The sequence below is a fragment of the Musa acuminata genome, chromosome BXJ3-9, assembly GCF_036884655.1.
Source record: "Musa acuminata AAA Group cultivar baxijiao chromosome BXJ3-9, Cavendish_Baxijiao_AAA, whole genome shotgun sequence".
In the NCBI taxonomy this organism is placed as follows: domain Eukaryota; kingdom Viridiplantae; phylum Streptophyta; class Magnoliopsida; order Zingiberales; family Musaceae; genus Musa; species Musa acuminata.
The window spans coordinates 4,407,148-4,418,639 of NC_088357.1; the positions used below are offsets into that span (position 1 = coordinate 4,407,148).

The following is an 11,492-nucleotide window of genomic DNA, read 5'->3' on the forward strand; positions in this document are numbered from 1 at the left end:
TGCATTCTGGAATCAGACGGTAGATGAAGCCAGTAAAAGAAAGACAGTTGCCTGTCTTTTGATTGGATATAAAAAGCATATGAACTCTAATTGCTCTAACTGTGACGAAGTTACTTAAATACCCTCCGGTTTTTGGATACGTGGGCTTATTGATGAGGGTAATCTTGGGATGCGAAGGACTGGGGGTTTGAGCGGGAACAGTTGTTATCAAGAACTATGCATATATAAATGTACCTCGTTACGTATAAACATATTTTGGATGCAACAAATAAACTGTTATGAACAATATATAACATAACGTCAAAGAGATGTGGTAAAAAGTGATAATTTAAGATGGAGAAATTAAAAGAAGCCAGAAAAAGAGCACTCTGCGAATGCAAAAGTGGGGAAGAAGCCACACCAGGAGGAAGCGAATAAAACATCCAATGTGAAGGGGCATTTCACATTCCCCACGATGGCACATAACTGAAGCTTATGAGATGAGGCGTATTTAAATAGGGCAATTCTTGTTTGCCACCAAGTGGATACATCTTCGGGTGAAAAATTTTCAGCTGACAACAAAAGGACTGTACATCTCCAGCCATGGAAGCTGGATGTTACGGACTTATCCAGGGTAGCTGAATGAGAAAAAAAGGAGCCTGCAAATGCTTGTTCAGGAACCGGCTACGACTCTGCCTCTTCATTCTCATCCCCAGCAGCTGTGTGCCGAGATTCCGATATCGATATCCGTCTTGATGCTCCTGAGCTGCCATTTGCGGTCCCTTGGGATGGTGGTGGTGCCAGAGTAGGAGGCTCCAATGAGGATCCCAGTAGGTGCCAAGCGGTTGGAACTCCGGTGGCGGAGGATGCTGAAACACCATATGCGAAAGTACCCATGGGATGGTCGAACTTGCAGTTAGGACCAAATTTGCAGATCCCATAGCGAGAATAAAAAACACATACGGGCTCTCCCTGTTAAAATTATAGACATCTTCAGCAGTCATCCATATACTATAGAAGGGAAAAAAAGATTGAAATTATAATATAGAGCAAAAGTATCCTAATAGAAATGTGCCATATGTCCATAGAAATCTCTCAAGCTCTTGATATATTTGTGTATATGGTGCCTAAAAGACCGGGTTTAATTTTATGGCTAAGGTAACTAGGGAAATAATAGTCGAAATTTGATCTTATACTCCATGAAATGAGAGATCAGATTGTGAACCAGTATTTCTGATATTCTACTTCTAATGCTTATCCATTATTCTCTAAAATAAAGTTTCAACAGTTTTGACTCGATTTTTCAAACAGCCACATCTAATCGCTCCAACAAAGCTCCACTGGGTCCAGTCAAGATCTAAAGAACTAGATTACCCCTTTGATCCCTTGGAATAATATACTAGAAATCTTATAAATCAAGTGAAAATTTTAATGGGAGATACATAAATCTTTCAAGTACAAAGAAGGATAAATCTTCGATGCAATGAGTACTTCAGGGATTGACTAAAAAGAGAAATTTAAAAAGAGAGATAAAAGGTACTAAAAGAATAAAGTATTGCCCTTTTGTAGCGCTAAAATTAAAATATGATGAAGTAATTAATATGAAATCTGTGAATATTTTTATCAAGATTTGACAGATTGTTAAAAGTTTACCTATCCATTAGTGAAAAGAAAAATTCACGAGGCTGGAAAGCAACATGAACATATGGCATAATAGTAAATTAACTTGTTCATTTTATTTCATCATGCTAAGTTTCAAGTGGAGGGACAACCGAATTTTAGCTCCAACCATTGAAGGCTAAGTTTACGGCTGTATATAAGACAAGAAATTCCAAAACAAGAGGAAAGAGGAAATCTGAGGTAACCATGTTCTCCTTGGACCATTTAAGTATAAAGTTGCCCTTTAATATCTCTGATTTCAAGAAAAATCTGCCTAGCGCGCATGTTTAAACCATGTAGCATGCAGAATAAAGTTTCATTAACACTAGTCATTGTATACAAAAGAAATCATTTGTGTGGTCTCCAGTAGACATCACATCTAAGCATTTTTTCACAGAGCTCTTCATTTTCTTCTACGCTAGAAAGAAATAGGTAGTCATGGTTAAATAGGTAGTAGCTCCATTTCTAATATAACTCAAGTTTGATCTTCTCTGTGTTTAGTCTAGCTTGAAAATCCTCTTGTTGGTATTCCTATTTCTCTCTCCTGATAAAGTCAACCTAGTCACTTCTTTCCTTTCAACTTGCAAAATTTTCCCATGAGAATGTTTTCATACTGATAGGGTGCATATATTAAAAACCATCTCCATAAATCGACCCTTGACACTGAGGTCATGATGGAGCAATCTTAATATGGCATCACCAGCTGCCATCAAAGGTTGGTCCAACATAGCATGCTATACTAAATTAGGAAAATACAATCAATATAACAGTCTTCAGTAGACCAATCAACTTATGATAACAATCCATATCAATAGTTGCAATGATGCAACTCAAAAAAATAAATTAAATTTCTTATGTGGTGTCAGAGAGGTTACAAATCACTAATGCATTTAAGAAGCTGGAATAAAAATTTAATAACTCATCTTGGCCATTAATACCCTCTATCTTCTGACAAGAGCCCCTTGGAGCCATCAAAAAAGCACTGTCCTCAGCAATTTGAATTCATCCTACTTTGTGTGAATACCTTTTTTTTCATTGTTTTTAGATGGTAGAATTTCTTCTCAACGGTGTATTCTCTCAAAAACTTATGGTGCTTGTCCGATGAAAAATGATAGTATGCTAAAAAGGTGACTGCATAACATAATGCTTTAGAGTTTACAGGTACACATTGTCCTTGATCGATACACATGAGAAACTAAAACCACGATGTTCTTGAATAAAAATCAAGATTGATATCTAAAGATCAGAATAATCAACACAGAAAATTCTTTCAACAAAGTTAATAAAGAAGTTCTAAAGATTTGCTAATTTATCAAACATAACCACTCAGTGTTAAAAAGTAAATTCAATTAGAGGACCAAAGTGGTGTAAGGTGCAAAGCTGATCCTAAACATGAATGGATTATTGATCAAAAGAGATTCAATGAATAAACTTACTGGACGTAATGGAAGGCCCAATGGACTTAAGACACAATTTGGAACTGGAACTAGTCTCTCCTTGGGGTGATGGAACTTGCAGACGGCACCAAACTTACAGTCTCCAGTCTTCATGTAGAACTGGCATTCAGGTTGGCCAGGCCTCTCCGGAAATATGTTCTCTCCTGGGACTGCATACAGTCCCATAGGAGCAGAACCTGGCCGGTAAGATGGAAATTTCCCTTGAGCTCCAATGCTTGTCTCACCTTGCTGTGAGGGACCATAAAACTGAGCAGTTCTTGTTGTTCGCTGACTTTCCGGAGATGAACCCAGCTGTCCCTGCAAGGACATCAATCAATAATCATGATAGAAATGATAACAGCTTAATATACCTCTCTCATACAAAAAGTTATAATAAATCAGAATATTAAGAAAATATTGATGTGAGGTTTTCAGGGATGTCCATTCTTCCAAGCACAACTAGCAATCACGACATATCCAAAATTAATCAGAACTAAAATCATAAGTTAGAAAGGAAACATTTTTTTCTATTAATTCTGTGTACCCCCATCTTGCAGTATTAGCAAAAGTATTTTCACAACTTAATTACTGTATTGCACGGGAACAGGATATAAAGAGACAGACAAAAATAGTGCTAAATGCAGTCGATATATGTCTTACCAAAAGAGTGGAATCTCAAATATGCTGAGCACAACAAAATATTAAACATGGTGAAATCAACACCTTCTGACCCTCCAAAGATAAGTTGATCTATAGCTAGAGCAAGAAAAAGTATATTCATAAGACAATAAAACATATGGTAGAAAAGAATGAAAACAAATCAATTCTGAACCTAATACATGCAAATCAAATCTCTTTCATTTGTGCCAGGTGGTACATACCACTCTGAGCCTAGACCAGTAAGCAGACTGCCCTATTCTCAGTGAAAATACAAATTTTCATGGTTTCAATCAAAAGGACTCATTAAACCACGCACCTAAATCAAGAACTGAACCGGTCTGCTGGTTTGTGATGCAACAGTCTTTTAATGCTTGGATGTTGATTGAAGGGACCCAAAAACTTCAACCCCAGAGCAACATGAATGACCAGAAGAGGAAAAAAGGATAAGACAGACTCTTTTAAGTTCTATCACATTGAAACATCCTCTAGCAGCTGTACATTGTGACAGAAATTCAATAGTTTTCTTTTTCTTTTTGGGTTTTTTTAATATTCTTAGTAAATGATTCCAGGGTTTTTCTTTTTCAATGTGCTGCCAGCACACATCTGTCATGCCATGTGTTGACAATGAACCCTACTGGTACCTTTATGATCTGAATAGAGAGTACTATGGCATTGGCACTTGAGAAGGCAATCCTTATTATGAAATATGAGTTGACAACATTCTTGGTTGTGCATTTTCTCTCTTCCATTTTCCAAAGAACAAATCTCCAGTACAGGAGGTTCATAAAAACACTTCATGGTCGTAAATGATACGACCTAGCACAAGAGCAACACTAAAGGAGGAGACAAATCTCCTTTAAAATCATGTAAGGTTCATACCAAAAGATAATAACAGTAAGCTCAATGAACTTGTCCTTGTGTATTTATTCATATTCATATGAATCTCATAATGTATAAATTTGCAGAAAGAAAAGATTTCAAATTAACATCAAAATCCACATAAAAAGCACATATGCAAGGACTTATACCCTAAATAATCAGATTAAAATCTAAAGTTTTTTTTATTTTGAATAACTGCAACTTAAAATTAATATAGGCAAAAATAAAGTACAAGACTTACAGAGTAAGAAGTCCAACCAGGTACTTGGACCACACCCTGAGGAAGAATCAACTGAGCGTAACTTGAAGAAGCTTGCCATCGAGGGCTAGGAATAAAAGAAGATCTTGATAAGGTCCAGTTTGTCATCTCCGCAGGATAAGTTTGCTGACCAGGAGTTGTTGGGGAATGTACAGCAGGATAAACAGGAGAACCACGTAGAGCAACTACTGCATTAGACGGCTGTGGATGGTGAAATTTACATGTACCCCCGAACTTACACTCTCCGGTTCTTATATAATATGCACAATCCTTCTCATTCTATGATTCAAAATTGTAAACTATCATGCAATGGTCCAATTAACAAACAAGCAAACAAAAAAGAAAGAAAAAAATGAAAGAGCAAAAATACCAAAAAAAGCTGATGTATAGTTAATATTTAATCATACTCTAACTTGGTGCTAAGTGCTAACAAATCCTATTATAGCAGAAAAAAGGAAAACCAGATAAAGCACAAACCAGTCGCAATGGGTAGCCTAAAATATTTAACTGAACTCGTCCAGCAATTCCAGCCTTCTCTTTGGGGTGATGGAACTTGCATATAGCTCCAAATTTGCATGTTCCTGTCTTCAAATAGTACTGAAAAAGAGTAGAAAGAAAATGTTACAAGGACATTAAGCCCTAATACGATGGAACAATCAAAGAAACTCAAATTTCCCTCTCATTAACACGGTACAAAAACAAAGAAGGTAAACATAAAAGAGTTCTTTTCTTTTTAGCGAAAAAGTCCACCGTCAACCCATCAACTTCATTCAATAAGAAAGTGAAAGAAGCTTACAAAAAATCACATCATAGCAAACAATAAATAAATGATGAATAATAGCAGAAGGTAAGACAACTACAAGTCCCAAACAGATCTGGGAAACACCAGCAATAACAGGTTCCATTCAACAGATGACGTAATTCAGGCTTCAACTTACTTCTTAAAAAAATAAGTTTCTTTGATGTTATTTACTTGACACTGACCAAACAACAAATTACCTATGTTTTTGTACTATGACAAATCATGAGTATTAGAATTCCAACTTTATACTTTAGGTGGTTTCACAAGGATTTCATAAGGAAAGACGAGATAATTCAATCTAGAAATAAATGGGAGAGGACCCCCAAAGAAAACTTGGTCTATATAGTGAGGATCCAGCATCCCTTGATTAACTGAAGATGTTGATTGTAAAAGAACTAAATATCTAAAAAGATACATGTGGCTGACTCCAAATAGGAAGTAATAAAGGCAGTAGATGTATACAAATGCAACTTCCTAGTAAATGCCTTGTGAAAAGAGAAAAAAAACAATTATAAGGCATCCAAATAATAAACACTTTGTAATTCAGAAGCTACAAGGAACAAGACAATGCAAAAATAAAGGCATATAATGAATCCATATTTTTTTGACCCAAAATTTAAATACACTACATCTAATCAAAGTAGAAACTAATTTCATATTAGTCAATATAAACAAGGAAAAACAATACAACTTAATACCAATCACTGATTTTTGATACTATACTTCACTTACACTATGTACATAAAATATTAAAAAAAAAGAACTCTCAATGTTATAAACAAAGAGTCACCTGACATTCAGGTTGGCCAACTCGTTCAGGGTACCCTCCCCTGATTCTTGCAGCAGCAGCAGCAACAGCCTGAGATATGACAGGATCTAATTAAAATCATCAAGTCTGCTAGAACTTTATTAAGTAGGAGCATTAATAAAACATGAAAGTAGAAAAGAAACAACAAAATGAAAAAAGGTTTTTTAAAGGAATTGTGAATTAACCATGAATAATTGCCAATAATCCAGACAACTTAAAGAATTTTAATCACGAAACACACAGATATGCAGCAACCCTTCTAGGTGTAAGAAGTCAAAGTGCAGAAGATCCAAGGAAAATACTAGATTTAAAATCATCTACTGCTAGAGGAACTGGCAACAACTAAAAATGACGGTAATGCACAAAGGTTCACCTATCATCAATCAGTCCAATATTGGTTACATAAACAAGGGAGGCAACTATTGCTTCTTAGTGTTTCTCAATAAGAACAGAAGGGGAGAAAAAACAAAGTCAAACTGTGGATCTAAGCATCGGCTTTTCAATAGCAAGTATCATGCTACCCAGTATGGATTATTAAATGTTGTATTACACGTATTGCCTAGCCGGCGGCACTTACCACACCAGCCACCATTAAGGCAATCATTGATCTTGTTCTCCTGCATACTGGTAGTACTGCGATTCAGTTGCTGCAACCATTATAACAATTAATGATTATGCTCATCAACTTTCCTCTTAAGACTAAAATTGACTTCTCTCAATGCACACTGTTTATACTATAGTTAGTCTAGAAAATGCCAAACTTCTAATGTTAATTGGAAAAGGTCAGGATGCCATGATAGATATTATAACTAGAGTTTGCACACGTCTAACCTCTTGTGATCAATGCATCTTGACATGAAACTCTCATCAGAGGCGTGCCTGAGATTTTCGATTAAAATCTAAAATCCACAATATAAGCTCGTATAAAGTTGACATGTAGCATTAATTATGAGTTCTCCTATGGCTTAAATAACAATATTTTATTGATTTGAGAGAATAATAACTTTGACATGTACTCAGTATCAGTCTATGAGTGAAATAAGCAAGGGACACAACAATTTCTGGATATTCTTTTTGGTCAACATCTTAGTGGTAATGAGTGGTGTTGAAGTCACACATCTGTGTTTGACTATTGGACACTCGACAGTTTTTTGTTTTTTTGTTTTTCCTGGATGATGGCAGACACAACCATAGCATTTGTGATGAAGGTCTTGTTATCACAAGGATGCAAATATTAAGACGAAAATATTGATCCATACACAGCGTGACTGAAGGCTTCACCTAGCAACGATATTGAAGCTTAAAAAAAGAGAGTATGTTGGAAAACCACATTTAGCACATATTTAGTGCCACAAATATATTCATGAATACATTTCTTCCCACAGTAAATGTACATGGCGAGGGTTAGTTACATTACAGAGTCATAAAACCAAATAACTTCTGGTTGGATTTATTTATCATTCAATTGACTCTTTTCTTTTTATTCCAACAAACCACCATCACCATAAAGGGGGGCAAAAACTTGCTAATACAGTTAAAGGGGGTGTCTAAGTTCCAAAGTGGACACCATAAAAAAAAAAAAAAAGTAGAAGTAGACAACAAAATTCAGAAGCTAAGTGCATCAGAAACAAAATATTATTTTTTCTCAAAGTTATAGTAGATCATGAAGCTAGATTGCATATAGATTGAAGTTGATAGAGCAAAATTTTCCAAAATTTCTATTTATCTAATCAATCAAACTCATGCAATGAGAATGATCGAAAACTGAGCCAAATAAAACAATAAAACAATCAAATCTTAAGCAAGGAATAGCTACCAAATCATACAACCTAACTTGAAAGAACTTTCAAACAGAGCAGAAGCTACTCTGTAAAGCATGTTTCAGAATAAAGACATCTAATAGCCGATGAAGGATCAGAATTCAATTAAGAACGTAAATTCCATCCAATATGCTTTTCAGAATGAAGGCATCTAATTGGTAATTAGCCAGACTTATATTAAGAACATAAATTCCATTCAATGTATAAAAAGCATGGGCATTCTTACAAAGTTAAAGTGACAAAGATCAGGGTCACAGAAGTAATGAAATAACATACAGCCACGCTACTTTTTCTGACTTGGCAGTTACACATGATGTTATGCTTCAAAAGTATATGAGCAGTTGAAATGGAAGAATAGGAATGTTTTTGTATCATTGCAGAATCCAATATATGTAATTGCACAGGAATCTTCATTACCAACATCCTGTTAGGAGGATGATTAAATTTGCAAGTCCTCCCAAATCTGCAAAGGCCAGTCCTGATGTAATAAGCACAGTCTGGCTCTCCTGGCCGTTCAGGATAGGGTCCAGTTTCCATGGAATCACTTTCTCTCATCCTTTTCCACATTGCTTCTGCAACATTATAAAAGATTCCAGGTTTTAGATTGCTTTCTTATGTTTGATAACAACTTAAGAGACTAGATGCAGAAAATTTTGCTAACAGTTAGAAATCTGCAAAATGGTCAATAAGAAGGAAAAAAGAAAAAACAGAGCCGAAATCATTATGATGCATACTGCAGGACATTTGTCAGTAGACAAGACAACAATAATAACAACTGAGGAAAGATGTCAACCTAGATGCTTACACATATACCTGGCCGTTCCAACATTCACTAAGAAATTGGTTCCAACGCTATGGCCAAGCAAAACTTACACTGTTGGTTTCAAAAATCTGATTGTTACGTAAGTCATGGATTGCGCCGTCAGATCACCAAAACAAAACACGAACAGAACAGTAAAAGGCAGATGCCAAACGAATGTTAGAATAATCCTAACACATAAATGCAAGATCATATACCACTATTTAGGATTTGAATAGAAAGCCGAAACAGAAGCATCATAAATCATCAAACGAGAGTCGTCTCGATCAAACTAACGAACTTATAATTAAAAAGGAGTCTCTCTATGCAGAAAAATTAAAAGTTTCCAATTTGGACCTATAGAAACGTCTCGATTCACCGATCCTTGCGCAAGAAACAATAAAGACCGGAACTAGAGCTCAATGTCCACAATCAACATCCCAGTTCTCTCATCCATCGTATGGAAATACCCAAAAGTACGACAAGTCGCAGCGTTGCTACGGTGTTCCAGGATCAAAGAAACCCTAATCCGTACCTTCATCAGTTCCGGGCTGCGACGACAACGACGGCCCCTCCGTCACGGTCCTGGCGGGTGCCCTCGTGCTCCATCCATCTCCCGCCATCACCAGATCATCGCCGCAGGAACGCCCATTCCCTCCGCTGATCCACCTCAGACTCCGGCACCTGCGATCACCGAAGAGGCCGGGGACGAGACGGAGAAGGGTGGCACAGAGGCCAGGCAAGGTGGCAGCGAGATCGAGAGGACGAAGCGGAGGAGGAGGAGGGGAAACGCTCTCCTCTCCACAAACGAGGAGAGGAATAACAGCCAGCCATTCGATTTCCCCCTTTCTCTCTCTTTTTACCCCCGCGCGATCCAGCGATCGAGTTAACGGACCCGCGAAGGAAACCGTTACTGTAACCGACACCGATTCCTCGCAGAACTTCCCATCGCATGTGCTCATTTACACGCCTTGATTTCTCCACATAAACGATCGAGGCCGTCAAATCCACGAAGCGTGATGCTGCGGTCAGACATACATGCGCTCTTAACTGCGTCTAATATATTAGCTGCGAACAAGACTGTCATGAAGTGAGCGGTATCGTAACTCGCGGAGACTTAAGAGCTGCCACGTAGCTGCTTTCCCTCCTTCGACGGTTGGACGGGAAAGCAGTACTGGGAAAGGCTTTGTTTAAGCATCACCCGCGAGTGAGGGGAACAAAGGAGAGGAAGTCGGTCGGTGGCGGTCCGAACAGCCATTTGAAGGAAACGCCCCTCCCGTGCGCGCTATTGCACGATCGTCCCAGTTATCGACGATTTGATCACCGTTCATATGATCTTGATCCAGATGACCGGTGAGACGGAGCACGTTCCGCGTAAGTAAGTCTGCGAGGGAACGGACGAAAAGTGGGCGATTTCGAGCCTTCGTTGGGAGGCAGTGGGGGTTGAAAGAACGGTTCAAGGAGCGCCACGTGTGGCAATTTGGATACGCGCCAGTGGACTTTCCGTGCGCTTTTCTCTGCTTTTTCTTAAAGGGATCCGCCAACCCCACCTACGAGCATCGGCACCAACCACGGGGCGCCCTCCATGATGATGACTGGGCCCCGGGGGCGAACGCTCCAACGTGGTGGGAGGTGTGGGTCAGGGGTGAAGACATGGGTGCGGGACGGGCTTTGCTGGGTTTTGCGATCGCAGGTTGGGCACCCTCGACGGCGTTGTGTGTGTGATATTTCCGGGGCTCGGGCGTGGCTCGGCTTCGCCGTTAGGTGGGGTGCGACGCTCGGTAGGGTGGATGGAGGGTGGGGCCCGATATGAAGCTAGTACTTTTGACAAGGAAGCGTAACAACCAACCGCATGCGTCCTTCCGTGATGTTTTAGTACCCACAGACGCCACCCGAAGAATCACACGTCAGCTGCGGCCCCACCAAAATGTCAGGTTCGTGAGAGAGTTGATATGGTGAAGGTATTGGATCACTTAATATGCCAAAACAAAATTTTATCTTAAATTAAGAATTTTTGGGTTGACTTTCTTTTCTATATATATACTTGTAATATAAAAAAGAAAAAATAAATGATTAAAGAAACAAACATGCTAAATATCATGATTTTTTTAAACTATTTTTTATATATAAATAACAAATTAAATCTAAAATATAATTAATAATAATAATTTTGCTATCTAGTCATCTCATGTGATGCTCATATCAAATTATATTAGTTAGAGAGTGAACTTCATAAATATGTATATAATAGAGAATAAAATTAGAATAATTTAAAGTGAGAAAACTACTTATGCATCTCTGTCTCCTTCTATCTTTTTCCCATCTCCTTAGTGTCACAATTTTCTTTTCTTTTTTGTTAGTGTATATACCTATGGAAAACTTTAATTTCAT

At 37.9% G+C, this 11,492-nt stretch overlaps 1 protein-coding gene across 4 annotated transcripts; it reads right to left on the bottom strand.

Annotated features, from left to right (window-relative positions):
• Positions 1 to 466: 466 nt before the first annotated feature.
• On the bottom strand, positions 467 to 10,078 carry LOC135649923 (zinc finger CCCH domain-containing protein ZFN-like). 4 transcript variants are annotated; one of them, XM_065168895.1, is made up of 7 exons: positions 9,637 to 10,078; positions 8,720 to 8,874; positions 6,465 to 6,533; positions 5,350 to 5,469; positions 4,855 to 4,998; positions 3,075 to 3,392; positions 467 to 951 (listed from the first exon to the last, which is right to left on the bottom strand). In XM_065168895.1, the coding sequence occupies exons 1-7, from the start codon at positions 10,061 to 10,063 to the stop codon at positions 664 to 666; spliced, it is 1,521 nt and encodes a 506-aa protein (XP_065024967.1). In that variant the 5' UTR covers positions 10,064 to 10,078; the 3' UTR covers positions 467 to 663. The 4 variants fall into 4 exon arrangements, with proteins under 4 accessions (XP_065024967.1, XP_065024966.1, XP_065024964.1 ...); XM_065168894.1 differs by having other exon boundaries at positions 4,855 to 5,073; XM_065168892.1 differs by having other exon boundaries at positions 3,075 to 3,386; positions 4,855 to 5,151.
• Between the last annotated feature and the right edge of the window lie 1,414 nt (positions 10,079 to 11,492).

Excerpts from the sequence above, each read along its gene's own strand:
- LOC135649923 (XM_065168891.1), bottom strand. The coding sequence starts at position 10,063 with ATGAGCACATGCGATGGGAAGTTCTGCGAGGAATCGGTGTCGGTTACA. Across the intron at positions 6,534-8,719 it reads ATCCTCCTAACAGGATGTTG|GCTGTTGCTGCTGCTGCTGC; the intron begins GTAATGAAGATT and ends GTCATATCTCAG. Across the intron at positions 5,470-6,464 it reads TTGGCCAACCTGAATGTCAG|TACTATTTGAAGACAGGAAC; the intron begins GTGACTCTTTGT and ends ACTCTTTTTCAG.